Below are 27,208 nucleotides of genomic sequence, written 5' to 3'. Positions count from 1 at the left end.
AGAGATGTGCAAAATCTAAATGAGGAGTAGGGCCAACTTGAAAAGGCATCTCTATAAGTCGCTGCAAAATAAATGGACAGAAATACAAACCAGGGAGAGGGAACAAGAGCAGTAATGATAAAAAGTCACTCTCCCTGAACTCTGGTGAATATACAGATGTGTTTATATTTAAGCAACAACAACAACGAACTAATGGGGCCCACAGAAACAGCAACACATCTCTGTGGGACCATTTAGAATCTGTATATTCAGAACAATCCTTCACTTCAGCTCTGCTAGGATTGTGCCACTTCTGTGAGGATTCCCTTTTTGCCCAGCTGAGAACTCCAATAGCCAAATCAACACTCAGACAAGAGGCTGCATTTCCAAGGCTTTAATTCCATTTACCCTAATGAGGCATACAGATGCAAATTTCTAGAGACTCGCAGACTCCAAAAAAACAGCCTTCAGGGAGTTCAAAGGGAAACTATGAAAGTTGATCCCCATTTGGGAAAAAGGCGGCAAGCTCTCTTAACGTAAGGGGTGGAAGGGGAAGATCTCCCCCTCTCCCGTGACACCTCTAGGTGCAGCTGTTGACGGCGAGCCAATTGAGCAGAGCACTGAAGTTCAGCCCCTGCGATTGCGTCTTGCGTCTAAGAGTTCAGGTTGTTCTTCCCTTGCCTCCCCCTGTTCGCTATCACTCCTAGGGATGTGTGAGGGGGGGCTGTCCATGCAGCTGTGCCTCTGAAGCTTGGGAAAGTTCCTCCCTACGTTGCAGCTCTTCCTCAGAATCTGAGCTACTCTGACACTCTATATGTTCAGAGGCAACGCTGACAACTTCTGAGCTCAGTCGGATGGGCTGAATGCTTGACCGTTCCTTCCAGTTAAAAACAACAACAACCTTGACCATCAAAAACAAGCCCATTGGGAAGGCAGCCAGATTATATATTTTTTTGTCTGTAATGAGCTAACCTCTAAGTGCAGGGAGGGGTTTGTTGTTTCTGCGTAGATTGCATTTCAATTTGAAGTTCTGCACTTGCAGTTTAAAATGCTAGTTTCAATAGGGCTGTACCATGGGAATGTTCAGATTATGTAGGTTCGCTCTTAGCTTTGAACAAAACACTATTTTCAAATATTTGAGAGTCTTCTGCAAGGTGTAGTGGTTACAGTGTTGGGGTAGGACTGCGGCAGCGGCCTGGGCTCAAATCCCCACTCAGCCATGAAGCTCACTGGGTGACTTCGGGCCAGTCACAGAAGCCCTGTCTGGAGGTTCAAAAAATACCTAACCCTAACATGCAAGCAGGGAGCGGGGCTGCTCTGCATAGCTGTGCGCCCCAGTATTGTACACACTATGTGCCCCCCCCAGCATCTGCACAAACACTGCAAATGTCTGCAGGGAGGGGGCTGCTTGCATATCTCCCCTCTGCAGACATTTGTGCTATATACAGGGTTGGCGGGGGGAGGCTACATGACACGTGACATTGGAGGGAGGGGCTGCATGGCCCTGTTCCCCACCCGCCTGTTAAGGTAGGTTATTTTATTTTTTTGAATGCCCAAATAGGGCTCATGACTTACCCTAATCTACCTCACAGACTTGTGAGGATAAAATGCGGATGGGATAGAAGTATAAGAGGAATGATTTATTCATTTGATGTATTGTTTCTTCTGAGCTTCTGAGTCCTTTTCTAATGTTTATTTCTCTTAGCTAAGTTGATGCCACCACCCCTTCCTCCTGCAAGGTCTCCAACAACTGAGCTGACAAGCAAGTGCCAATATGCTCAAGTATCTCCGTGGCTGGTTTCCCATGAACTCTACCCATTACTTAAGAATGGAGCTGTGCACATAATGGGTAATGTTGCTAAATGTACACCCCTTTACTCTGCACAGAAGATACAAAGGAGGCATGCAGAAAATACAGTTGCTTGTCTTCTCATGAAGTGACAGTTTTAGTCATCCATGCACACTTTTGAAAAAATATGGTCCACTTAGGAATACTAATACAAACTGAACAATGTTTTAGAATTAGAAGAAAATAGCCATAAATAAATTATTTTTGAGTATATCACTTCGAGCTTCTTTGCTGTAGACTTTGGATACAAATGTAACTTTCTATAGTAATTTTGAGGCAGAAAAATGGATGGGTATTGAAATTCTCAGAGAAAAACTTCAGTTTTAATAGAGAGTAATTATATGGGATGAATAATTACCAGTGACTCCTGGCCTGAATAGTTTAGTAGGTTAAGTTATTATAGGACTGGGACTTAATAGCTGAAGAACCAAACCTGGAGAACAGTGGATTACGATGTTTTAGACCTTTCTGGTACCATTTTTCTACAATTCCTTTAGGCTGCAATCCTATATTCACTTACCTGGGAGTAAGTCCCATTTAACACAATAGGGCTTACTCCTGAGTAGATGTGTACAAGATTGTACTGTTAATGAGCCAAGGATTGGGGTGTAAGTCCTTGATAATTTCTTTGTTATAATTCAAACTTTTTTCTTCCTTTTTTTAATAAACTGAACTCTCTCCAGATGACTTTGAGTCAAAATTTACTTTCCATTCCGTGGAAGAATTCCCTCCGCCTGATGAGTTTAAGCCATCTCAGAAAATATATCCTAGCCAGGAAGCCAGAGGTAAGTGGGAACGTCTAATACAGTGTAGCCACTTCAGTGCAGTTAAATGGTTTTTATTCTCCTTGCTTAAACAAGAGAGGGTTTTAGAGCTGGTTGACTGACGGTGACCCCAATAAAACCTTGCGGTGGCTGCTGGCACTCATTGGCAGTGAGGCGGAGGGCAGGGCAGAGACTTGATATTCCACTGAGATTGTTGGAGGAGAGCAGGAGAAGTTCATGGTGGCAATCAGCAAATGCATGCTGCGCACTGGAGCAAATGTACCTGGTTGTGGAAGGATTTTTCTGCCACAAGTGGGTAGGGGAGAGGCAGTGGGTCACCACCCTGTTCACCTCAAATATAGAGCCCCCGCTGAAACCTTATAAGAGACAGTGAAGAGAACTGACCCAAAGCAGAGATGTTCACCAAACAGAAGTCTGTTTGGTCAGATCGTGCAGTTCACAGGGATCAATCTGTTTCATCAAGAGTAAGCAGTGAATATTAAAGAACTTCTGTACACGTACTAGAAAGCAATTCACTTTGGTCACCTGACCTGTTGCATCTGCACTGCGCATGTGCAGACTTTCATTTAACATTCCGAATTGGCAAAACATCTCAAGTTGTAATATAGCACAGTATTGCAAACTAAACAGATTCATATACTGAATCAAATAATTATGAATGTTGGCACCATTGCGACCTAAATCACCTCTGCATTGACTAAAAATAAGCCTCTAGCACAGCATTCCCCAACCTGGGGCTTTCCAGATGTGTTGCACTACAACTCTCATCGCCCCCAGCCATAGTCCAACACTTAAATTTTTATATATATATATAAATTTAAAAGTCACCTTTTGACCCCACATCTGGAAGGCACCAGATTGGAGAAGGCTGTTCTAGCAAAAGGAGCAAAGTTGCATTTGTGTCTTTGCCAGCTGCTATTGGCAGATGTGGCAGCATAATTTAATAACATAATCTCTGTGTTGGGGAGGGCAGATATATCACTGGGAATAATTTCACTGGGCCCATCCCAGAGTCAGAAATGCTATAAAATGGCATGCTCTGTAATGGCATGATATAGCTCAGGGCTGGACAACTTGTAGCCCTCCAGATGTTTTAGCCTACAAATCCCATCGGGACAAGGCAGCATAGCCAATGGTGAGGATGATGACAGTTGCAGGCAAAAACATCTGTAGCACCACAAGTTGCCTACCCCTGATACAGCAGGACAAATTCGCCCTATATGCCAAACTCATGATTTGGTTGCATCCGTATCAAATGCAAGCCCAAAGCCCAGGACACCTTCTTCGTTGGGTGTACAGGCCTTTGCATCCAATGAGGAAGGTGTCCTGGTCTTGTGGCTTACATTTGATATGGATACAGCACAATATGGATACATGTACACATGCAGAATTTAAGTGGCTTGTGAATTGCATTGTCTGTTTCCCTACACGTCCAAAACATCGCTTAAACATTATTATTAGGCAATGGCTTTATGAATGTTATAGCAAGCTTCCTCCTTCATTTTTACAGATAGCACCAACAATCCTCCCTTAAGGACACAAGTGAGATGAGAAGATCCATGTAACAGGAGCATTGCTAAAAGAATCAGCAAATATAGCACTTTGTTTTGATGATCACACGATACATAGTGACAAAACTAGTGCTATATGGAAGACCCTATGTGGGACGTAAAGGCTGGTAAATCCTGGATGGAAATAGGATGGAATGGCAGTGAATGGACTGTTAGGAAGGGCTGGAATATATTATTGTGCAGTTCAGTTTAAATAGCTTTAAAATTGGCCTGAGTTTTGTTTTAAATTCTATGGCGTACACAGTATAATTCAAGTAGTAGTCTACCAGTAGTACATGGTATACTCGATTTGGGCATAATTTGTTCACGCTGTGCAGAATGCCATAGATGACAAAGGCTGAAGTTCCTGGTTGTACCATCCACTGAACCTAATTAATTAGCTCCACCAAGTAAACTGTGCTTCTAAACAGGATGTTGTATTTATTAAATGCATACAAGTTCTCCCCCCTTAGAATTCTGTACACTGTAACTTTTTATAAATCACTTTCTAGTCTCTGTTGTGGTTTCCCTGAAGTGGCTTTCCAGTTAATGCAATTGTATATTTTTCCCAATGCATGTATATTTGAGTGCAAAGTTTTCTGGCAATAGGAGAGAATGATCTTAAGTGTTGGTGGGCATCTGCAGGAAGACATAAAGGCTCCAACTTATTAGGTAGATTGGAATACTTTATCTTAAGTCTCCCAGTCATGCTGCCTTTCACATTAGACTCAAATGCATCCATCCTTTGAATTATGAAGTAAAAGGAAACTTGCAAGTTAAATGGACTATTGAAATAAGACAGGGAATAATAGAATGCATATTGACTAATGAGTGATATCTTAAAGTATAGACTCTGTCACCATACAATTGTGCTCCTGGATGTCCTTGCATACTATATTTATGATGCTGCTTCCAGAAGGCAAGGCTCATGGCTTAAAAACATCCCATCAAATCTTAAGGACCAAATTAGATGTTATATGGCAGACGGTCTCCCAACATTCTTGCTTTAAATGAAAAACTATGGGAAGTGTGGGGAGGACAGAGAGGAAACATTTTGAATAGAAAAAGACAGGTTAAAGAAAAAAGGGCTAAGCACTCCCACTATTTTTGCTCTTATAACTTGCAGTCTCCTTTGGCTGCTTTTCATTAATAAAAACACAGCAGGCAACATTTACATGTCTCTTGCTTTGTAATCCTAGCTTGACCTTAAGACTAAGATATTAACATCTGTTCTGAAGAGGTCTGTGTCGCCTTGTTCAAGAGGAAACCGGCAACACAGACTCTATTTGTATCTTAGCCCTTCTACATAAATGCTCCTTTGACTCTTCCTTCATAGGTGGGATGTACAGCAATGTAGCAGCTAACGGGGGTGGGCAACTTGTGGCCCTCCAGATGTTTTGGCCTACAACACCCATCATCTCTCACCAATGGCTATGCTGGCTATGGTTTCAGCTACTTTTAAAAACAAAGTCACTCCTGTGATGCTTAATGTAGTAGCAACAAGGAAGGGAGGTATTTGCATCAATGGACATGATGACTGTTCATCCTTTCTTTTGAAATAAGGGGCAAACATCCTTATAGACACCTTTGTAATTACTGAGTTCTGGAACTTACCCATTCTTTTCTAGTGAGGAGACGGAAAGAAAATGCAAAATGAGAATTTGCATGCACCTGGAAAAATACCTGAAAATTCTTTCCTCGTGTCTGATATTTAAAAAAAACTAACATGTATAAGAAATGTAAAGGGGCTTTTGTTTTCTTATAAAACATTGTGTTATAGTGCAATTTCAACTTAAAATACCATGTGAAATATAACGCCATCCTTTTCCTTCTGTATTGGAGCCTGTAAATCAGACAATGTTTTAAAAATGTTTTCAGTTAGATTTGCATATTAAATTATCTTCAAACATATGTTTGCTTGCAAGGTACTCGCTCGTATTTTACTATGGATGTTGATATATCTGTTCTCTCCCATATAAGCTTATGGGTGTGGTATAATACACTGTGGTCCACAGCTGATTATTCTTGAATTGGGAAGCAACAGAAAGTATTTAATTCAGCATTCATTTTTATCCCTGGGTTTATTCTTCACTGGGCAAAAAAGCAGGTGGAAACAGCAGCCAAAATATGTATCAGTAAAGCATACAGAAGTATTTGTTCACTCAGGAGTTCACTCTATGAAGAAACCACTTTATTAGTTCTGTCAATCAGTATCATCTAAATACTACATAAAATCCCAGATGATTGCAAACTCCTCATACATATTAGTACCCACAAGAAATATGTAAACAAAGATTTACAAATTCTGATTAAATTGGATTCATTTCAGCATATCCTGGGGGAGGCAATGTGACCAAATTTGCGGCGTACCTGAAATATCTTTACGTTTTTGCAGAGGAAACTACACAAACCTACTCATCTTTCAAAATGGGAACTTAAGCCCAGAGCCCTGAAGTTTTTAACTACAGGACAAGCAGCTGAGCTTTTAGAATTAGATCATGTTTGCCCCCTCCCTCCCCAACACCTTTTAAAATTCAAGAACAGGAGTAATGATTGAGAACAAAGACTCTGTAGATTTCAACTAACAGCAAGCTGAATTTGATCTTCACTTTAACAATGTCTGATGTTATCAAGACAGACAAAAAAGCAAACTACATAAGGAAAACAGATTAAGACCAAACAAAGGGGGAAGTATCACATTTATCCTCAATCAATTTGTCAGATCAATTCCAATTTCATAATGCCAATGAACCAGTGATCTAGTTTTCCTATAAGTGTGTGTGTGTGTGTGTATACATATTTCAATTTTGTTGGATTACACATCAATTTTGTTGGATTACAATTATAAAGTCTGATAGCAATTGTGTGACAAAGACCTAAACAATGCAAAAAAGCACACTGAAAATTACTGCCTATCTTCCTAGCCCTGTTCAGGCATCCAAAGCAAATATGTAATGAGAGCAGCTAGGTCGTATGTGAAAGCCCCACCCTCAATGTTTCTGTTCCCACAGGAGACCTTTGTATACTGAGTATGAAGGTCTGAAGGGGGCTTCTAAGTGCATTCAGTCGAACACCATGAGAAGCCACCACACAATTCAGAACCACGCATTATCAGGCGTCCCAAACACATTCTTTTTCAAACTTTCCTGGTCAATAGTGGCAGGTTGGGGAGGCAAATGTGGATGGGGACACTGGGGGTGTAGATGCCCCCGTACCCTCTACACACTTTTCCTCCCCACATGTTGTTTGAACACCCAAATAGGGCTACTGATATTCCAATGAACTACTGCTTAACAACTGCACAGAAACAGACTCTAGTCACTAGCCACATAACCCTTTGCTCTGGAGCACACCGAAAAGAAGTTCCTCAGTATCCTTATTTTCCAAGCTGGGGCTAATGGGGGATTCCCTCCTGTTTCAAATAGCAGCTATGGGGAAGGAATTTTCATCAGGACTGTGAGTGGGAAGGAAAGACAAATCCCCCTGCCTATGTGCCACAGTCCCAATCAGCAGGGAGTGTCTGCTATTTAATACCTTAAAAAGGATACACACAATACCAAACTATGCTTTAATATCTCATGGAATTTGGCCTTTTGTCAGGAACATTTCAGTCACAAAACTCTTCTTACCTGATAGCACTTTCTTTGCTATAAACATTCCATCCAGCCTGATTCACTGGTCTCTTAGCTGTTACAGAAGCCAACTTCAGACTGCATATTTTTCAGTTGCTGCCTTTAAAAAATATTGATTCTATGCAGAACAGCAGCAGCAGACCTAGAACGGTTGCTTTCATCCCTAGACAATACGTTGACCATTTGCTCTCCTCCCCTTGAAACCAGATATGAAGTAAGCCACATTGTGATGGTCTTGGTGGAATAAGGCTATAAAAGCCTAGGACATCTTGATAGTTTTAAATGGCATAGCCTAATCCTCATATGCATCTTACAGCCAATGTACAGGCTGTATGGTAAAGACCTGCATATACTCCCACAACTAAAAATGAGAGCAAATATGTTGTCTGAATACTCGCTGCTCATAGCTTTTACCCTGTGCTGGTTGAAATGGTAATTTGATGTTTTTAGGGACAGAAGTGACTTAAGAAAGTGGCTGGTCATAACTGGATATGTGGGCTGGGGTTAAGACGTCCACGACTGTTCTGTTCTTAAGCCAGCTTTAAACAGAGGCTGCTATGCTGGGAATGCAGCAACAGGCATATTGGCTCCCTGCACAAAAGCAGAGACATTGTCATCTCACATGCAGATAAAATCTACTCAGTGGTAGCAAAGTTGTGCAGGGTTACAGTTAGGAACAACAGCTCTAAAGATATCCATTCGAAAGCGAGACCTCTTGACTTTAATGGAACCTACAAATAAGTATGCTTAAAGTACTGCTTGTTGTTTCAGGAACAAGAGCTTCTGTGAAACTTGTATGAACTTTTTTTTATCTGGATGAACAGTAAAATAAACTACGAGCTTGACAAGGATAAGGAGCTTGCCACATAGCAAACATGTGTGTCTTCTCTACCTTCCTGATGTCAACAGGGTTTGTTTTGGGGGGAGGGGGGCGCAATTCAAGCAGACAGTTGCTACACAGAGGCTGCTGGAAATGTTTTTACAGGGCAGCACATCAATCTTGTAGCCCTAGTGTCAGATAGCACCCAGTAGATTACTCTGGTTTATAGGGAAAGCATCTGTGACAGTGCCAGAACTGCAGCGGAGATTATCCATGCAAGCAGAGGAAATCCATGCAAATTTTATTTCAAATGACATTTCTCCAGCAGCTTCCAGATGGGGGTTGTAACATGAGAAGTGGTCCTTATTTGTAGTCACTGCATCGGCACTATTCCATGATACACCTGGGGGGAAATGAATTATGTAAACCTAACCTACACAGCTTGATATGCAGTAGTATGGAATAGGATGAGGTGGCAGAAGCAAGTGAGACAAGTTATTTTTCCAAGATGTGTACAAGTGAGGCAGTATGAAACTCAGCAGAGCTGATGGTAATCACTCGAATTAGAGCAAGTGAGAAGCTATCCCGTTGCTGAAAGTTATACCATAAGCACGGGACCAATTTTCAACTCAATATTTCTTTGTGGTAAAACTCTTTTTGTACACATAAGCATCTGGTACATTTTTCTTGTGCAACTGTATTAAAAAAAACTGAGGGGAAATTATCCCAGGGACTTATTTGATTTGAAAGGCAATATTGAGAACTATATGGACTCTGCTCACTCATTATTTTAAGTTTTGTTGCCCAAATGAATCAAAACAATTTCCATTACATTAGCCAGCATGCATACAGTAATTGAACCAGTCAGTGAATGCTCTCTTTTGACAACACACACAGGACACCACGTGATGCAAAAAAGGGAAAAGAATGTGTTAACTGGATACTCCTACTGACGAATATCTCTAGAAAGATGACACTGTCCTCCAAAATTCAGCAGTATGGTGAGATTCTCTTTCAAGGCCTGGAGAGCTTTATGGTCTTATGCAAAGGCTAACAGTGTTTATGGTCACTGAAATGAGAAAAAGTAAAACCCTTAGTATTCACCATTAATTACAAATGCCAATCTAAATGCAGGCTGAATGTACAGATGTAGGAATATCCAAATCCATTCAGAGACTCAGCAAAATAACCACAACCCACAAAAGCTTGAGTTCTTATTCTCATCTGTTCCAAAAGGGGGACATTGCCCTTAAAGTAGCTGCCGATTTAGGAGATACAACGGAATCAGATCAAACATCTCAGCTGGTTTAGACTTATAAAAGCAGTGACTGATGTGCAAATATGAAAATGGAATGAGAATAAGGACTTACTTCACTTGAAGAACTTAATTTCTGTATCAACACAATCATAGAAAAGGTCTTCTACTTCAGAAGGATCAAGAACCTCTGAACTGGTAATGATGCTCTCCATGGCTTCCAAGCCTTGTTTTTCAAGGTCTAACATGGTTCTTCTTAGCTTCTGACCTTTTTCCTAAGATAACCAATGGGCAGCATGAAACATCTGTTGAAGTGACTTAAGCTTTGATCCTACAGAATCATGTGAAAACTAGCATGTGCATCCACGTGTAAATCCACAGGAAACAAGGGCTTTGTCTGTGTGTGTTATGCATACATGGCATGGTAGTTAAATCATAGCCCAACAGTGAGAACTGCCCATTTTGATTCAGAATAGGCTCACTCTTTCCAAGCTTTTTCAAAGAATGCTTGCAGGGGGTGGGGGAGCTTGGGCTTTCCCCATAAATTCTCTGAAAGAGCCTAGCCATTCCGAAGAGAAACCCCTCCAATTTGTTGCGTGATGGAGCCTAGAGAGCTCTACAACTCCAATTCCCTTGTAGCCCCCTTTTTTCCTCTCCAAACCTTCCAGCAACAGCCATTGGGGGTGGGGAGTATAATTGCTGGGGTGGCTTCTGGGCCACCCCCAACAATTGGGGGTGGTCCAAAAGCTTTACTAACAGGAAGTTTATAGTATCTGGGAATAGCAGCTTGTCAGGACTGTTGGGCCCTTAATAAGGACCTGGAAGCCCAGGCAAACTACAACTCCGACAGACATCTGTACTGACAACTTCCTGTTGTTAAGGCTTTGGGGCCTAGTGAAGCCCCAGAGGGTAGCCCTCCTTTTCATGGCCTGCCATCACTGCTGCTGGAAGGTACATTTGGGAGTGGGGTGGGCAGGGCAGATTGAAATAGGCCAAACAGAGTTGTGAACCAAGCAGTAATTTTGGCTTGGATCCTAAGAGGCTTGTTATTTCAAAATTGAGGGTGGGCGAGGGGGTTGTCATTTCTAAATCCTAATTCTGAAATTTGACATCATTCTAAAACATTAGGACATTATGTCAGAAAATGAAAAACTGCGGAAATCCTTTGCTTTGCCTTTTTAGTCTTTCTGTTGTTACAGTAAACAATACTTGTAATTATTATTTTTTAAATGTGGCACCTCAAGAACAACAAATATATTGGGGCATCATTTCTGTGGGGCCGAGTACACCACAATACCTAAAAAGCAGTCACCAAACTGGACAGGTACATACCTGCTAAGCAGAGAGAAAAGAACAAACTTTGTTTTAAAACAAAGTGCTATCGAACAGCCAAGCAATGCAAGAGAGTGTAGTAGGCATGTCACGTTACTATACAAAGCACAAATACGAAAATACAATATTTGTAATACATATCATCCAGATTTTAGCTTGACGTTGATTGTCAGCTTTCCCCTATCCCACTAGATGCTTCCTTTAAGCGACAGCAACACAAGACTTACCTCATCACTCTCTATGACATATCGGGCCCACTCATGTGCCTTGTACAGCTCATGCCTGCGGTCTGGTTTCTCCTGGAACCGGGGAATTTTTTTCACAGGATCATCACTACCAAAAATGGGTGACTGAACTTTTGGTACTAATTTCACATCATCAGCAAAGATAAAAGGTTTAAATATTGACCTGAAAAAGATCAGATGAGGTACCAATAAGCAATGATGGGTATAGTTCGTATGATCATGTAGTGGTTTGTCATGCTTGTTTAGAACACAAAGAAAAATCCCCATGAACCTGGATGTATACATTGTGTAAAATAACTGAGAAGCAGCAGCAATGGTCTTCATAAGAAGTCATAAGAAGCAAAGGCATTCATAGAAATACAAGGACATAAGCCTTAAGAAATATTGCATTAAAATGTATATTATATTAATACCTTCTAAATGTTCACATTTAGGGCTTCACTTTACTTTGATTGTCAGGGATAGAGCCATTACTTGTGCCGTTTTTCCACTCCACTCTACTCCTTAAACAATAGAGAGCCGCTTTATGCCATGAAAAATAGCACAGCAAATCCTGCAATATTCTACATGGGCCTCAACAACTGGAATAGATACATGCTGTGTTTAGCAATATTTAAAAGGTAACACTGCTATTTTAGGGGAGAAGTCTGTACAAATGTTCAAAGTGACTAATATTAAAATCACTTCTGTCCCTTTTTACTATGTGTCTTCTGTGATAGCTTAGGCTAGATCTGTAGCACATTTTCAGTGAATAGGGAAGAATTTGTACCAGGAACAATTTTTTAAAGTGCTAAGCTTTCTTAGATTTTGTACATTTTTACTGAAGGCAGACTTCTCTAGCTTTTCCAGTTTTTTCTATACACATAAAATGCAGTGTAATTAAAGGGCCAGAACATTGGAATAACAGTATGCCTCCTAATCTGCCTTGCTTTAATCATTATTATGCTAAGAGCTACTCAAGTGTAACCTATGGCTTTCCTCAAGAAGTAAAAAACACAAGTTAAATTAATGTTACTGTTTTCTGCTGATGCCTTTTATTTATGGAAAATTTATTAAAAGGGTATGCTTTTACTCTGAATCCTTGTTCCATTATCAAAGCCACTACTCTGAACAAGTAATAACCCCACAATGAGGATGATTAAAGGATAAGACCTACTGTATGGCATGCTAATGAAGAACTATTGATCTTTTCACCAGGATTTGCAAAATGGCTATTTTCCCAAATACTTTAGGGAGTTTATTGGGATTAACATCAACTGCAATCAGTAGAAGAGCTGTAAACCCTTGCCCTAAAAATGACAAGAATGATCCAAAAAATTGTGCTGACAAAAAGACAAACACTGCTTCTGAAATGCTGACTCAAAAGTGACTCAGCTAATATTAATGCATTAAGGGTGCAATCCTATGCATGTTTAGACAGAAAAAAAGTCCTACAATTGCCAATATTTCCTAGCCAGCCATGCTGGCTGGGGCATGCTGGTAATTGTTAGACCTTTTCTGTCTAAACATGCATAGGATTGTGCCCTAAATAGCCTTTAGTGAAGGCAGGGTGCTACCAAAACAAACAAACAAAAAGCCACTGCACCACCGTATTTACATTCCCTTTTTGAGGGAAACCTGAACTAATTCAAGCTATAAATCTGCCAGTAAAAGTCCCTTCCACCTTTTACTAGAAGTGGTCTTAACCACATTTAAAGCACTAACAATTGTATAGATTATTAGCCAACACTACCTATACTGCAGAAGTATTGCTTAAGAAAAAAGCAGATAAGGGGAGACATGAAAGAGGTGTACAAAATTACGCATGGTGTGGAGAAAGTGGACAGGGAGACATTTTTCTCCATCTCATAATGCTAGAACCCAGGGTCATGCCATGAAGCTGATTGGTGGGAGATTTAAGACAGATACAAGGAAGTACTTCTTCACCTAGTGAGTAGTTAAACAATGGAATTGTTCCCACAAGATATAGTGATGGCCACCAATGTGGATGGCTTTAAAAGGGGATTGGACAAATTCATGGAGGATAAGGCTGTCAATGGCTACAAGTCGTGATGGCTATATATTACCTCCAGTATCTGAGGCAATGTAGCAGCCATATCGGGGGTCAGACTAAGTAGCCTCATGCAGTCTCATGCTTCATGTTCTTGCTGAGCTCTTTCTCCCTTGAATATATTGTTGTAAGCTGACGAGACACAGGAATTCCTTGTCTTGTCAAAGGTCATACAATTGTATATCTTGTTCTCTGCTGTTCTCTTCTGTTCTCTCCTTATCATGGCTACCCTATAACCCAGTTCTTGTATTATAAACAATGGTGCTAGGAGAAGAAATGTTAAGGACTGCAACCCCACACGGGAGGGGGAGGAGGAGCCGTTTCATATGTGTCACAATGTCTATAAAAACAATGTGCTGATGTATTTTGGGGCTTCTGGCTCTTTGGAAATGATTCCAGCCTTAAGCCCGCACATTAAATAAAGAATCTCTTTTTCTTTCACTCCGTGGTCTCTCTGACTGTGGGTTCTGCAACATAAATGGTGCCGTGACTCGGATGTGGCAGGCTCTGAGCCAGACAGGTGGCATTTGCCTGCTCTTGATCGCCGCACCGGGAAGACAAGCTCAGTGCACGCCTCCCTTTCTTGGCGCCACCGACCTTTTTGTCGGGTAAATGGGAGAAAGCCTGCGCTGGGACCGCCTGAACGGCAGCAAGTGGCAAGAGAACCTTGGGAAGCAGAGGAAGGAACTTGAGCCCTGCCTGTATCGCAGCTGCAATTGAGTTGAAACCCACACTGGAAGCCTTCAGGAGAAAGGCAAGTATATAGGAAAAAGAGGGCCCCGCCTTTAGGGAGAAAGGCCACTGGGCAGAAAAAAAGAGGGCCCCGCCTTATGAAGAAGGTCAGTGTTGGTGGTATACGTATACAAAGAGAACCTACTCCTTGCCGGTAGAAGGGGGGCCTGATCACACCCCCGAGTGGGCGCCAGTACCCAGCACGCCAGTACTCAGTAGGAAGCTGAGGAAGCTGGGGAAGCCGCTTTCCGCTCTGGTAAAAAGTGGGAAAAGTGGGTGGCAGGGACATATGGATGCAGTGGAGAGATTGATGATTGTGTGAGTGGCTACTGCGGTTTCTGATGCATACCGTTGACCGTCCGGGTGCCCAGGCCAGTAGCAAAGTGCGTGGTGTGTAAAATCCTCTTGTGTCGGCCAGTGAGACCCCTTACTCACTGACCAATTCCCATTCCCTAATTGTGTCTGTCTTCAATTTAAGAGGGAGGCTATGGGTGGTGGGGAAAGCAAACCTTGCACCCCCTTGGGATGTATGCTAGCAAATTTTAAGAAAGGTTTTAGTGGAGATTATGGGGACCCCCCATGAATCCTCAACGGTTGCAGACTTTGTGTAAAATAGAGTGGCCGTCTTTTGGTGTAGGATGGCCTACTAAAGGCTCTTTAGAGCCCAGCAAAATCAGCCGTGTATATGCCATTGTGGTTGGGAGACCTGGGCACCCCGACCAATTTCCCTACATAAACTTGTGAGATTCCATAGTCCACGCTTCTCCTCCATGGCTAAAGAAATGCCTAGAATCCCAGGCAAAAGTTTTGGTGCTCAGAAAAGAAAAATTGGACAAAAAGAAATTACAACCAGTGTTAGAAGCCCCGTGTGAAGATCTGGCAAAGCTAACAGCGTTTCTACCTGCTTATGCCCTGCTTCCACCACGGGCCCATGTTACTGTAAGACCGCCCCGTCGAGATCCAGATCCAGTGGCTCCTGAGCCCCTGCCATCCCCCCTGCAGAGGCATTGCCCCTCGCTTTGACTTAGAACTGTCGCCATCAGTTTCAAGCCCCACCGGCAGTAATTCGCCGATTTCAGCTATGGTCCTCGACTCCCAGATATTGTCTGCCGAGACTTTCATCTCTACGGGATCGGGAGGTTCCCCTTTTACACCTCAATCAGCATTAATAAAAGAAAGTGAAGAATTGAAGTGTTGGGCAGAAGATTTAATAAAATCGGCAGTGACCCTTAAAAAGATGTGTTCTCACAAAAAGAGGGAGGCGAGCTCGTCTACTGCTCAAGACTTGCACCCCCTTGAGATGTATGTCAAACAAAGAAGGAAAAGGTTTTTTTTTTAAAAAAAAAAAAGATTCAGAATAGAGAGAGAAAACAGTAAAAAGCTCAAGGTCGAGCTGAGAGAAAAAAAAAGAACAAGATCTGAGGCTGTTAATTAGAAAAATGTTGCAGGACAGTCAGGCTTTTAACAAAGCGTGGGAGCGTGAGAGTGTAAGGCCGAAGAAGTAGCTGTTAGCCTAGCGCGCCGAGAACGGGGGGGCAGGAAAATTGCCCACAACGTTCTGAGTTGTGCAACATCATCACCTCGCCTAATTGAGATGAAATCCCTAAGAAATGGAAACTGAAAATGAAGACCCAGAAGATGAAGGTGCAAAATGGAGAATAAAGGTGAAGAATCAGCCCCCACAGCACAGGCTAGACCCCTCTTTGAGTGAAAAGTGTGCCATAAGACTGTCCCAAAGCAGAATGAAGCGGAGAGACCACGTTGAAGATCTCTGTCAAGGTAACCGTGTTTAGCTTTGAACTGTGTTAGAATTGCATAGAGCCTGTAGCTACTGACCATCGGCTATATGATTTCTGAAGAGCGTAACCATTAAGCTTTTGCCGTGAGATTCCCTGCAATGAAGAAATCTCACTGTCCAGTGTTACACTGCCTAAGTGTGTGTGCTGAAGAGACCGAGAAACCAGACAGCATGTTCCTGGCCAAGCCAAAATCACGCTATTACCATGCTCCTGAAAGCTGCAATAAACTGTGTAAGCTGGGAGACCCAACCTGATTGAGAAGAAAAGAAGATATTGGAGCAACTGTCTTAAAAAACAATGAGATCTGTGTAGCTGGCTGGCTGACGCTGTCAGTGATGTTACAACTTTAAATTAAGACTGTTTTCCTGTTTGAGACCCCAGCGAAGAAAGCTGACCCGAGTTATTTGTTGCCTGTGCCAAAGCAAAGATTTAGCTGCCCTGTACCTCATCATGTCCTGTTTTGAGCTTGGGATTTACAAATACAAACAAACTGAGAAGCTTGCCTTTGAAGTCCTGCAAATCACCCCACCGCCTCCCCGAAGATTAATGGCTGCCTGAAAAATGCAAGTATAAGGCGATGCCCATCACCCCCCAGCGTCCTGAGTTTCGGCACTCAGTGTTTCAGTGCTTTCGTGTACCAGGTTAGAAGAGAAAAAAAAAGAGTAAGTTTTTAAAATGTCTGTGAGAACCTGACAGAAGTAAAATAAAATTTACAGAGGAGTTGCCCAGGTTAAAGCGTCACGGCTAGAGAGCTGAGCTGTGCCGCTCTGTTTAGACAGAGGCCTTGCTAAAAAGTTAAAGGCCCTTGTCTGTCAGAAGGGGTGTAGGGCCACACTTCCCCTTTTTAAACTGATGCAAAAGTGGAGAGCCTTTGCTGGAAACATCGCATCTTCATTGCCCAGAGCCTTCTCTGTTTGCCTCCATCATCATCTGGGCTTTTTAGAGACACTCTGCACATGAACTAAAATTTTAAATTGTCAAAGACTTGCCATGGACTGTGAAGCCAAGTGCTATGAAGCTTTTGATAAACTTGAACTCTCTTCGCTGTGGACCATGTGTCTGTGTTTGTAGTCAGCTCAGTGTACAGCAGGCTGAGTTTGATCTATGACTTTTAGATTTCCTTCTGCTAAAACTCATGCAGCATAGAGTTGCCAATGCAAAAATGGTGACCTAGAACTCTTTGCGTGTGTGGGTATGCCCATCCCTTGATTTTAATGGGCCCTGAGCATGCCAGAAGAGCAGTATAATTGCTGGATCTGCTCCATCATGCCTTACCGTGCTAGAAGTGCTTTCCATTCATTGTGTTAAATTGCAGAAAAAGTTTGTTGTGTATATTTTATGATTTCTTAAATATCATGAAATATATGTGATATTTGCAGATTAGTGTTAGTTGCAACTCCAAATAATACTAAGTGTGGTTCCCAATGGATGACAAGGAGAAAGACAGAAGCAAGTAGAAAAGAGGGAATAGAGAAAGTAGCAGACAGATAGAGAAGGGGAAAAAAAGAAGAAAGAAAAGGCAAGAGGCAAAGAAAAAAAACATTTGTAGAAAAGAAGCGTGGCCATAGTTGCCCCCAGGGTAAATTAAAAGCAGCTGATTGTGCCTGGAGCTTATTACCTGAGATAAAGTAGCCACAATAATGTAATAGTTCTTTAAGATGAAAAAAATGTAACTAGAAAGAGAAGAAGAGCCTATCCCAAATGTGTGTCATTGGGACTAGTGTAAGGCAGAAAGGTTTAAGTAAGTGAGTTTAACTTGAAAAAGACAAATAAAGAGACAAGGCTGGTGCATGGAGCAGAAAGTTTTATGTAAAAAGTTTGAAACATGATCTGCAATACAGGCAGATCAGCAAAGAAAAAGAAAGCAAAAGAAAGAGAAAAAATTTGTCTTCCCATACTAATGAATAAAAGTGTTATCAAGCACTTTGGGAAGCGAAGTTGTTTACAGGAAGCTGTGCCTGAGAACCAAACACTTCTAGCCTATGCTAAAAATGCTTGCTAGTGTTGTACTGCCTCATGGGTAACATGTATAGTATAAAACCCATTTAGCCCAATAGCTCGTGGTTCAGAGAAGCTGTCTGATCCAACCATTAAGTACGCCTGTGTGCTGTAAGTTACCCAATAAAGTCTCCTTGTAAGTAAACCCCCCCGCTGGAATCCCAAAATACAAGTGGGGCTAGAGCGCCTCACCCAGTATCAAACCCTGCTGTTAAAAGCCATGAAAGCAGCTATGAAAAGTCAATTAATATGACCAAAGTGTCTAAAGTGCTGCAAGGTGCCACCGAGGCCCCAGAGCGTACTTGGAGCGTCTTTCAAATGCCTATCGCCAGTATACCCCCCTCGACCCAGAGGCCCAAGAAGACATGGACGAAAGAAGAAAAGAAGAAGACCCAGCAGAGGCAAAAGATTCTTAAAAAAGAACCAGTGTGCCCAGTGTGGACAAGATGGACATTAGTGGCATAAATGCCCAAATAAAATAAATCAAATACAAAAGAGAAAACCAAAGGGGCCAGAATGGGCGAAGAGGGAGACAGCTTGAGAGGGGCCGTGACACTGACTGTGAGGGGCCGTGACATTGACTTCATGATTGACACTGGAGCGGCATCAAGAGCAAGCAAACGTTAGCCTTAAACAAGAAGTCCAAACACTGAGCAAAGTTCTTCAAGCCCAGCGTCGCTTTGTCTTAGAAAATAAGCCATTCCCATCACAGAAGTTCATCCTTTCCAACCAAGAGTTAAAGTATGAGTTAAAGAGGGAAAAATAACCCTTTGACTCCCAGATGGAGAGGACTGAAAACTGTCATACTTTCCACCCCCGCAGCTATGAAAGCAGCTGGAGTTAAACCCTGGATACATTGAACACGAGTCAAGAGAGCGAGAGGGGGAGAGTAGACTGTAAACAGAAATCCTGAAAATCCTTTAAAAATCATTCTGAAAAAGCAGTAAGAAGACTCAGGCTAGACCTTACTGTGGACACACCGGGAGACTGTCCCGCTGTGTACGGTCAGACCTGCAACTGGAGAATTGAAGAAGGGGACTAGACCCTACTGCAGCTTGCCAGGTGAATAGCTGCCCAGCGTACTGTCAGATCCCAAAGAAGATGCGTGTTGTAGTGTTAGTAGTGTTGCATTGTGTTTCCTTAATAAGGTGCAAAAAGGGGGGTCTGCCCCTGGAAGGAGAAGTTTGTCCCAGTGATTTGCTGATAATTACTGGCTTCACCTGGCTAACATCACGAGAGTAAAACATTTTTGTTTGCCAAGAGGTATACCTGCAAACAGGCTTATTAGCTCTTGCCTAATACCTGTCTGTAGACATCCTGGGAAAATTCAAAAAGATACCATGTTAAGAGTTTATGGTGTAAGTTTAACTTATTCCCAAAATGCTAATTGGGGCGTAGTTGCAAAGATCCTACCCCCTACAGAGTTCACTCTACATACCCCCATCATTGCTGAAACAAATACTACGTGTGCACGAATGCTTAATTGTCAAAAATTTTCCAGAAAATATAAAGCTATCCCTGGCCCCCTTCCACTGTAATAAAATTCAAAACATATCTTTTAATGATGCCCACATACCTTTGCCTCATAAATAGTTTTAGACATGTGGTTCCCGCACTTGGTCATTCATTCCTGCCAACTTGTCTAATAACCACCCATGTTGCCTCAGCCGCCAATTGAACTGGTGCCAATTCTTCCCCTGTGGCCCGAGAAAATCTGTCGACAGCAGCCTCGAGCACTCCAACTAACTAAAAATTGTAATAGTCATGTGCAGTTATATTCTGACTCAGAAAAATTGGCCTTAGCAATGTCACTGGTTGGGGTTCCAGGTTTAGCCTTGGCTGATGGTCTGGAGATCAACCGGTTAGCTTGCAGCTTAGCCAAAAGCATAAATGCCACCTCACGAGCATTGTCATTGTTAAATAAAGAGTTGCGTGATCTAAGAGGTGCAGTTCTAGAAAATAGAGCTGGTATAAATTACCTCTTCCTTCTTCATCATTTAAGTTGTGAGACACACCAAAAGCTCTGTTGTTTTAACTTAACTGATAATGGCAATGCTGTAGATGAACAGATCAACAAGCTGCACAATACAGTAGCTAACAAAACAATAAGACAAAACAATTACCTAAATTAGTTAACCCCTTAGCTTCCAGATTTTAGCTAGCTTAAAAGCATTGTTTATCCTAATTCTACCAGTGTTGTTCATAGAGATACTGTTATGCCTTTGCATTCCTTGTCTTATGCGCTGTTTAACCAATCTGTTTTATGTCTTGGCTAGTAAAACTGCCGCCCTCTACACTCTAGTAGCTCAACAAGCTATTAAGTAAGAGGGTTGCTATAAGGGTCCTGTGTTATGCTTCGCAAACCAAAATGTCTATTTGTGTAATGAAATGCTATAATTGTAATGAAATTATGCATTTAAGGGGGGAATGTAGCAGCCATATCGGGGGTCAGACTAAGTAGCCTCATGCAGTCTCATGCTTCATGTTCTTGCTGAGCTCTTTCTCCCTTGAATATATTGTTGTAAGCTGACGAGACACAGGAATTCCTTGTCTTGTCAAAGGTCATACAATTGTATATCTTGTTCTCTGCTGTTCTCTTCTGTTCTCTCCTTATCATGGCTACCCTATAACCCAGTTCTTGTATTATAAACAACGGTGCTAAGAGAAGAAATGTTGAGGACTGCAACCCCACGTGGGAGGGGGAGGAGGAGCCGTTTCATATGTGTCACAATGTCTATAAAACGAATGTGCTGATGTATTTCTGGGCTTCTGGCTCTTTGGAAATGATTCCAGCCTTCAGCCTGCACGTTAAATAAAGAATCTCTTTTTCCTTCACTCCATGGTCTCTCTGACTCTGGGTTCTGCAACAGCAATATGCCTCTGAATACCAGGTGCTGGGGAACACAAGCAGGGGGGCGCTATTGCAATCATGTCCTGATTGTGGGTTCCAACAGGAAGCTTGTTTGCCACTATGTGAACAGGATGCTGGACTAGATGGACCCTTGGTCAGATCCAGCATGACTTTTCTTATGTTCTTAAGTGAAACCTCATGTCAAAGTTTCTGATCAAGGTGCGGGAAGGACTCTGGCAGAGAAGAGAGTTTAATGAACTATTTTGCATGCAGATTACAGCATATGATTAGCACCGTATGAATAAATGCTGATCCAAAGTTTTAACAAAGTTGTTTTCCGGGCCAAATTCAAGGTGTTGGTTTTGACCTTTAAAACCCTATATGGTTCCGGCCCAGCCTATCTTAAGGAGCGCCTCCAGCAGCACCACACAGGCCGCTTAACAAGATCAGCCTCGGATGGCCTTCTCTCTGTCCCATCAGCCAGGACAGCTAGACTGGTGGGGATGAGGGAGAGGGCCTTTTCTGTGGTGGCCCCCATTCTGTGGAACTCCCTCCCTAGGGAACTTCGTCATGCCCCCTCTTTAATGAGCTTCCATCGTGCATTAAAAACGTGGTTGTTCAGGCAGGCATTTGGGGTGGGTTAGGGTATTTTAGAAAATGTTTTTATTGTAGAATTTTATTGTTTTAAACTGTTTTATTGTATGCTGTACATCGCCCAGAGTGGCTGGGTGACCAGCCAGATGGGCGATTAATAAATTTAAAAATAAAAATAAATAACAGAATGCAATCCCAGCCCTCTTACTTAAGATGGTAAATGGGAGAGTGATAAGCAGCCCCGATGCAGCAGAACCTACTGCCGGAACTCTTGCTGAGTCAACCTGGCTTCCAGTCAAAGACACGGCAACATGCAACTATGGCTGCAGTACTGAAAATGAAGAAGGTGCTGCCCACAGTCAGAAGAGTTTACTAGCACAAGCATCTGCCTTCCAAACCTGCCTTTACCCATACAGACTTAAGGCACCAGTTGCAGAAATGGAGCCAGGCAAACAAGAAACCCTTTGAACATTTCCAAGGATTGATTAACTTTGCATCAGTGAACAATGTGGATTCAGCTTGACAGTGAAGATTTTAAGACATAAAACTAGGAGTTAGTTCTCGAGACATGAAAAACTAGTGGCATGATGCCAGGCACTCTAATATACCTTGATGGGTCCGGTGTACCAGTGAAATAATGGATGCATGGGGAACTAAGATTTTGAGGTAATACAGACACCATGCTCGCTGTAGTAAGAAAAGACTCTGAATCCACACATACGCCACCAGCCTTGTCACGCAGGATGTCAATCACTGTTTGCACAGTGATGTTGCCTGAAAAAAAATCAGAAGCAGGAGCATTAACAGGACATGATCCTTGAGTAGGTCATAAGTTAGGTACTAGATTATAACTAGGGTGGAACCAAAATGGAGGAACCCCGTTTTCTCCCCAAACTGCCACTTTAAAGGTGTGCAAGAGGATCTATGACCCCCCTGCCCCCATCAACAAGATAACAGGGGGAACGCACTCTGTATTTGTGCAAGATTGCCTCCTTTTTAAAGTAGCTACAACTATTCAAAGAAGGCAATCTGCAGGAAGATGTCCGGCATGGTGCCTCTCCTCTCTTGGCAAGTGCCTTGCCATGAGGGAGGAAGGGAATCGCAATTCATAGCTAAAGGCTGTCTTTCTTGCCAGCTGAAAGCTACTATTTCAAAGAAGATGTCTTCATGCCTTCCTAGATATCACCTTTCACTAATAAAAACAAATCCCATGAAAATTCAGAAAATTCAAAAATTCAGAAAATTCAAAAACACTCGTATTTATTTAATTTTAAATTGCACCCTTCATCTACCAGGTACCTGGGATCATGTATACAATAAAAATATAGTTAAAACTTATCATAAAACCAAGGAACACAGGAACAAAAACCATACCATGCAATAAAATGTGAGAACAGCATTAAAATGGAAGAATGACACAAAATTACATGGCATTAAAATCCCAATAGAGCAGAACAATCCTTAATGCTTGTCCAAAGTAAAATAAAGGAGTCAATCTCGGCTCCCTCATGAGGGAGTTTGAGGACTGGGGTGCTGCTGCAGAAAAGGCCCTGTCTTGTATATTCACCAATCTGGCCTCTGTAGCTGGTGGGGCATATAACAGGCTATCCAATGATGACTGTAAATTATGGCAGGTTCATATGGGAGGAAGAGGTCTTGCAGATATCCTGGCCCCAAACCATTAAGAGCTTTGTATGTCAAAACCATCGCCTTTGAATTGTGTATGGAAACACACTGGAAGCCAGCGAAGTTGATCCAACACCAGAGTAAAGTGGTCTACAAAGTGTACTCCTGATAACAGCATGTCCACCACATTTTGCACTAGCTGTAGTTTTCAAACACTTTTCAAGAGCAGCCCCATGTAAAGCACATTACAGTAATCTAACTAAGAGGTGATTAAGGCATGAATCACTGTGGCTGGGTCTTCCTTCCTCAAGAAAGGGCACAGCCAGTACACCAAGTGAAGCTGGGCAAGGGCATGCCTGGGCACCACTGCCACCTGACCATCCAGGAGCAGTGCTGGATCCAAGATCCTCTCCCCGCCCTCCTACCCCCAAGCTGCATACAGATCTTTCAGAGGGAGTGCTACCCCATCCAGAACAGGTTGTATCCCCAATCCCATGTTAGGTTGTCTACTACTCAACAGGATCTCCATTTTGCCTGGACTGAGCCGCAGTTTGTTCACTCACATCCTCATTTCATCCACACAATAGTTTAGGATTTCAATGACCCCAGTGGCCTCATGTAGGTGTTAAAGGACAAAACAGAGCCTGAGGGACCCAATATACCAACACCCATGGGGCTGAGCAATTGTCCCTCAGGACCACCTTCAGGGAATGCTCAGTGACATAGATCCAGCACTACCATGAAATGGTGCATCCAGGTCCCATATTAGCCAGACGTCCCAGAAGGATACCATGGTTGACGGTATTAGATGCTGCTGAGAGGTCCAGCAGCATTTGGCGTACTCCACCAAATGCTGTGGCAAGTGCGGATAGTGAAGAGGTATTTCTTCTTGGCCTCCATTGCATCAGTACAGTGTCATCCAGTGGTGGTTAAGGGACTATTATAATCTGGGCTATATAATATATAGTCCACATAGGATGTACTCCACCCAACCCTATTCCAGCATAGGTCATCTGCCAAGGTGACCAAGGCTCTTTCTGTTCCCAAACCTGGCCTGAACCCAGATTGAAAAGGATCCAGATAATCAGCTTTCACCCAAGAAAAGCTGGAACTGTGACACCACGACCTGCTGCAGGACATTATCCCCCAAAAGACAGATTTGGAACTGGCTAGTAATTATCCGGGAACATGGACCTCCCGCAAGGAAGCATTTACAACCTCCACCACCCACTCAACTAGCCCTCCTCTAGCAACATTTATAAGCTAAAATGGACACTTGTCCAAGGAGCATATGGCTGGCCTCATCCCTCCAAACAATAGGTAATACAAACCGAAGTGCATGCATCAAAATTGGACAAGTGCTTACGTCAATCATCTCACCAGAGCCTATTCCAGTGTGGTGTCTAAATCACCACAAGATCATCACTCACCACATGAGTGACCTATCAGCAAAATATCCTGCAAACATGTCACAGCGCGTTCCTCCTTACTACACTGGGGACCAGATTATAATAGTCCCTTAACCACCACTGAATGACACTGTGCTGATGCAATGGAGGCCGAGAAGAAATACCTCTTCACTATCCTCACTGCCACAGATGGGCTTGGATTCAGCCCGAGTTTTTTTTCAACATCACTGGTCATCTGTGAAAGTGTTTCATTGCTCTAAGCTGCTTGAAAAAACAAAGGAACCCATGTTCTGTGCCCCAGCAGGGAATGTTTAGGAACGATTGTGTGAACTGCCCAGTTCATCTCCCCATACCACAGATCAATGGGGTCTTTGACACGATAAACAGCTCTAGTAGCTGAAAACCCGCTAGTGGCTTCAGTAATTCTTTGAGATCCATCCATTCTCTGGGGTGGACCAACTTAATGGATCCTCTACCCATACAGAGGTTATGAGCCTCAGCAAACCTAAACCCTATTAGGCAGTGGGCTGTCTATGACAATGGAATTCTTTCAATTATAACCGTATACTTTTAGCAGTTCAGTTCAGCAAATGTGCGAATTTGCAACTAAACTACTGATCAATCCAATAAAGGAGACTTTTAATCTTTTTCTAAGAAGTGCTTAAGTTTTTGCTACCATTAATGCAAATATACAAGTTAGACAGAAGTCCTCCTGTCCAGAACTACCTTCCAGGAAAGTATACACAGATCTGCTGTCTCACAGAGGTTTTCTATATGAGGCTGTTAATCCACTGTCTTTACTTTCACTTTCATTGCAGAATTGAGATCTGAGCTCTACACAAGGAGAGTTTCTTTTCCTGCTTTTCTGCTACAAAATTTCTAGGTGGCGATGTGGTATAGTGGAATAGCACAATTGCACAAGTGGAAAAAGTGTTTTCTCTTGCTTTTACAAATAATACCACATTTTCCCTGCTCTAAAAAAACTCACCAAAAGTAATGTTTAAAAACAGAAGCGAAACTGGAGGGTCATGGCATTGTCTAAAGAACCTGTAAACAACCAGAGACATCCAGTTGGAGCCATGGCATCCGGCAGTGACTTGCAAAGCTCTGCAGGTTGCTCATCCCAAAATAAGGTTGAGAAACCTTTTTATCTTCCCTTGGAATTAAAAGGTGAAGCTTACAGTACCACCCGGATGAAATCTTGGAAGAACAGCTGCTTTTGTGAAGAAACAGAAGGGCTGAAATCTAAGAAAAGACGCCGGAGTGTCAACTACTGCACACTGTTTGAAACTTTTAAGCAATTAGGAGACACAGGGACAAACGGCTCCAAACAACATCTCTGAATTTAAACTACCAGCAATATCTGAGGACTTGTAATTAAATCTGCATAAGTTTGTTTTTCTTGTTTCTGCAATTATACTTGCTTGTTGTGCTATGGAAAGTGGTGGATGGCAGTACCAAAGGAAAAAAGGAAAGGCTTGAAAATGCCACCTAGCCCCCCCCCATGGCTCCCCCGGCAAAGGTTTTTAGAAATGCCAGAGATGAAGAGGAGTTGCTTGCTTTGATAAAAACTATGTCTTCACAGCTACAAGAGCAAGAAAGACAAACAAAACAAGAAACTTGAAACAATTCAGGACTCAATAACCGCCCTTCAGGGGGCTGTGGATTTAATTAATATCTCTTTTCAAAAGATGGAAGTGAAGGTTAACAATCTTGAAGATCAGATTATTGCGCATGAAACGGCTATGAAAGTGTCTCATAATGTTTTGTCTGCTCGAATCTCTCAACTGGAGGCCTTCACACACAGGATGAATCTACATATCCTTGGTATTAAAGACGTGGCTACTGATATAGGCTTGGCAGAATTTATGGATAAACTTTTGCATGAGCTATTTGCTTAACCATCTGATTTTTTACTTGATATTGAGCATGCATATCATGTTCCTGGTTCAATGCGTGGCACTAAAGGGACTTCTGGGACTGTTATTGTTCAATTTTCATGAGACTCCACAAAAAACTACCTTATGCATCTGGCAAGAGAATGAGGTGAACTCCGGGGGGCGGGGGGACTAGCAAATGACAAGATTATGCTCTTTCATGATTATACTAAAGAAATTGCTGACAGAAGGCAATTTGCCAAGGCAAGAAGTTTGGCAAAGCAAATTAACCTGCAATATCATATTAAATATCCGGCTACATTTTGTGATCTTTTTGAAGATCAGATGAAAAGATTCTTGGATCCTGATGCTGCAGAAACATTTTTAATTGGTATTAAAATTAAATTCAGGGAACCAACTCTCTCAGCCTCTGGAGTTGGAACTTAGCCATTTTCACTGTTCTTTTGAAGTGTTGTTTGGGTTTTAGCTGATAAGCGGTTGGGCAGTAGGCCAAAGATAAATGTTTGCATATTTTTTCTTCTTCTTTCTCCTCTTTCATTATGTTATATTGTAATAAAGTGCATATTTGTGTGTGTATGTGAGAGTACACATATAAATCTATTTTTAGATATGATACTACTTTAAATATATAAATGCTTTGTTCCTGCTTTTGTCTTTCTCTTAAACTTCTCTTTTTCCCCTTTTTCATTAGTATTATTACTATTAATATCACTATGGGATTATTGTTGTTGCTGTTCCTTGCCAGCTAAACCTTTAATGTTTATTAATATGTGTTAACTGAATAGTAATTTATGGCTAATGGAA

At 42.1% G+C, this 27,208-nt stretch overlaps 2 protein-coding genes across 2 annotated transcripts in view; one reads left to right on the top strand and one right to left on the bottom strand.

Annotated features, from left to right (window-relative positions):
* Positions 1-6,067, top strand: part of WIPF3 (WAS/WASL interacting protein family member 3) — a 94,700-nt gene extending 88,633 nt beyond the window's left edge. Inside the window, exons 7-9 of the mRNA XM_084859819.1 lie at positions 1,685-1,828; positions 2,512-2,613; positions 4,124-6,067. Of these exons, the coding sequence (XP_084715945.1) occupies positions 1,685-1,828; positions 2,512-2,613; positions 4,124-4,164 (287 nt within the window). The 3' untranslated portion in view covers positions 4,165-6,067. The remainder of the gene's footprint in view (positions 1-1,684; positions 1,829-2,511; positions 2,614-4,123) is intronic.
* A 167-nt stretch (positions 6,068-6,234) lies between these two features.
* Positions 6,235-27,208, bottom strand: part of SCRN1 (secernin 1) — a 50,639-nt gene continuing 29,665 nt past the window's right edge. Inside the window, exons 6-9 of the mRNA XM_084858442.1 lie at positions 22,080-22,245; positions 11,430-11,610; positions 9,986-10,145; positions 6,235-9,684 (exon numbers count right to left, since the gene is read on the bottom strand). Of these exons, the coding sequence (XP_084714568.1) occupies positions 9,987-10,145; positions 11,430-11,610; positions 22,080-22,245 (506 nt within the window). The 3' untranslated portion in view covers positions 6,235-9,684; position 9,986. The remainder of the gene's footprint in view (positions 9,685-9,985; positions 10,146-11,429; positions 11,611-22,079; positions 22,246-27,208) is intronic.

This window comes from Heloderma suspectum, chromosome 5, assembly GCF_057233095.1.
Source record: "Heloderma suspectum isolate Gila_16-S chromosome 5, 16-S_ref, whole genome shotgun sequence".
Lineage (NCBI taxonomy): Eukaryota > Metazoa > Chordata > Lepidosauria > Squamata > Helodermatidae > Heloderma > Heloderma suspectum.
This window is presented reverse-complemented; position numbering and strand designations above follow the sequence as displayed.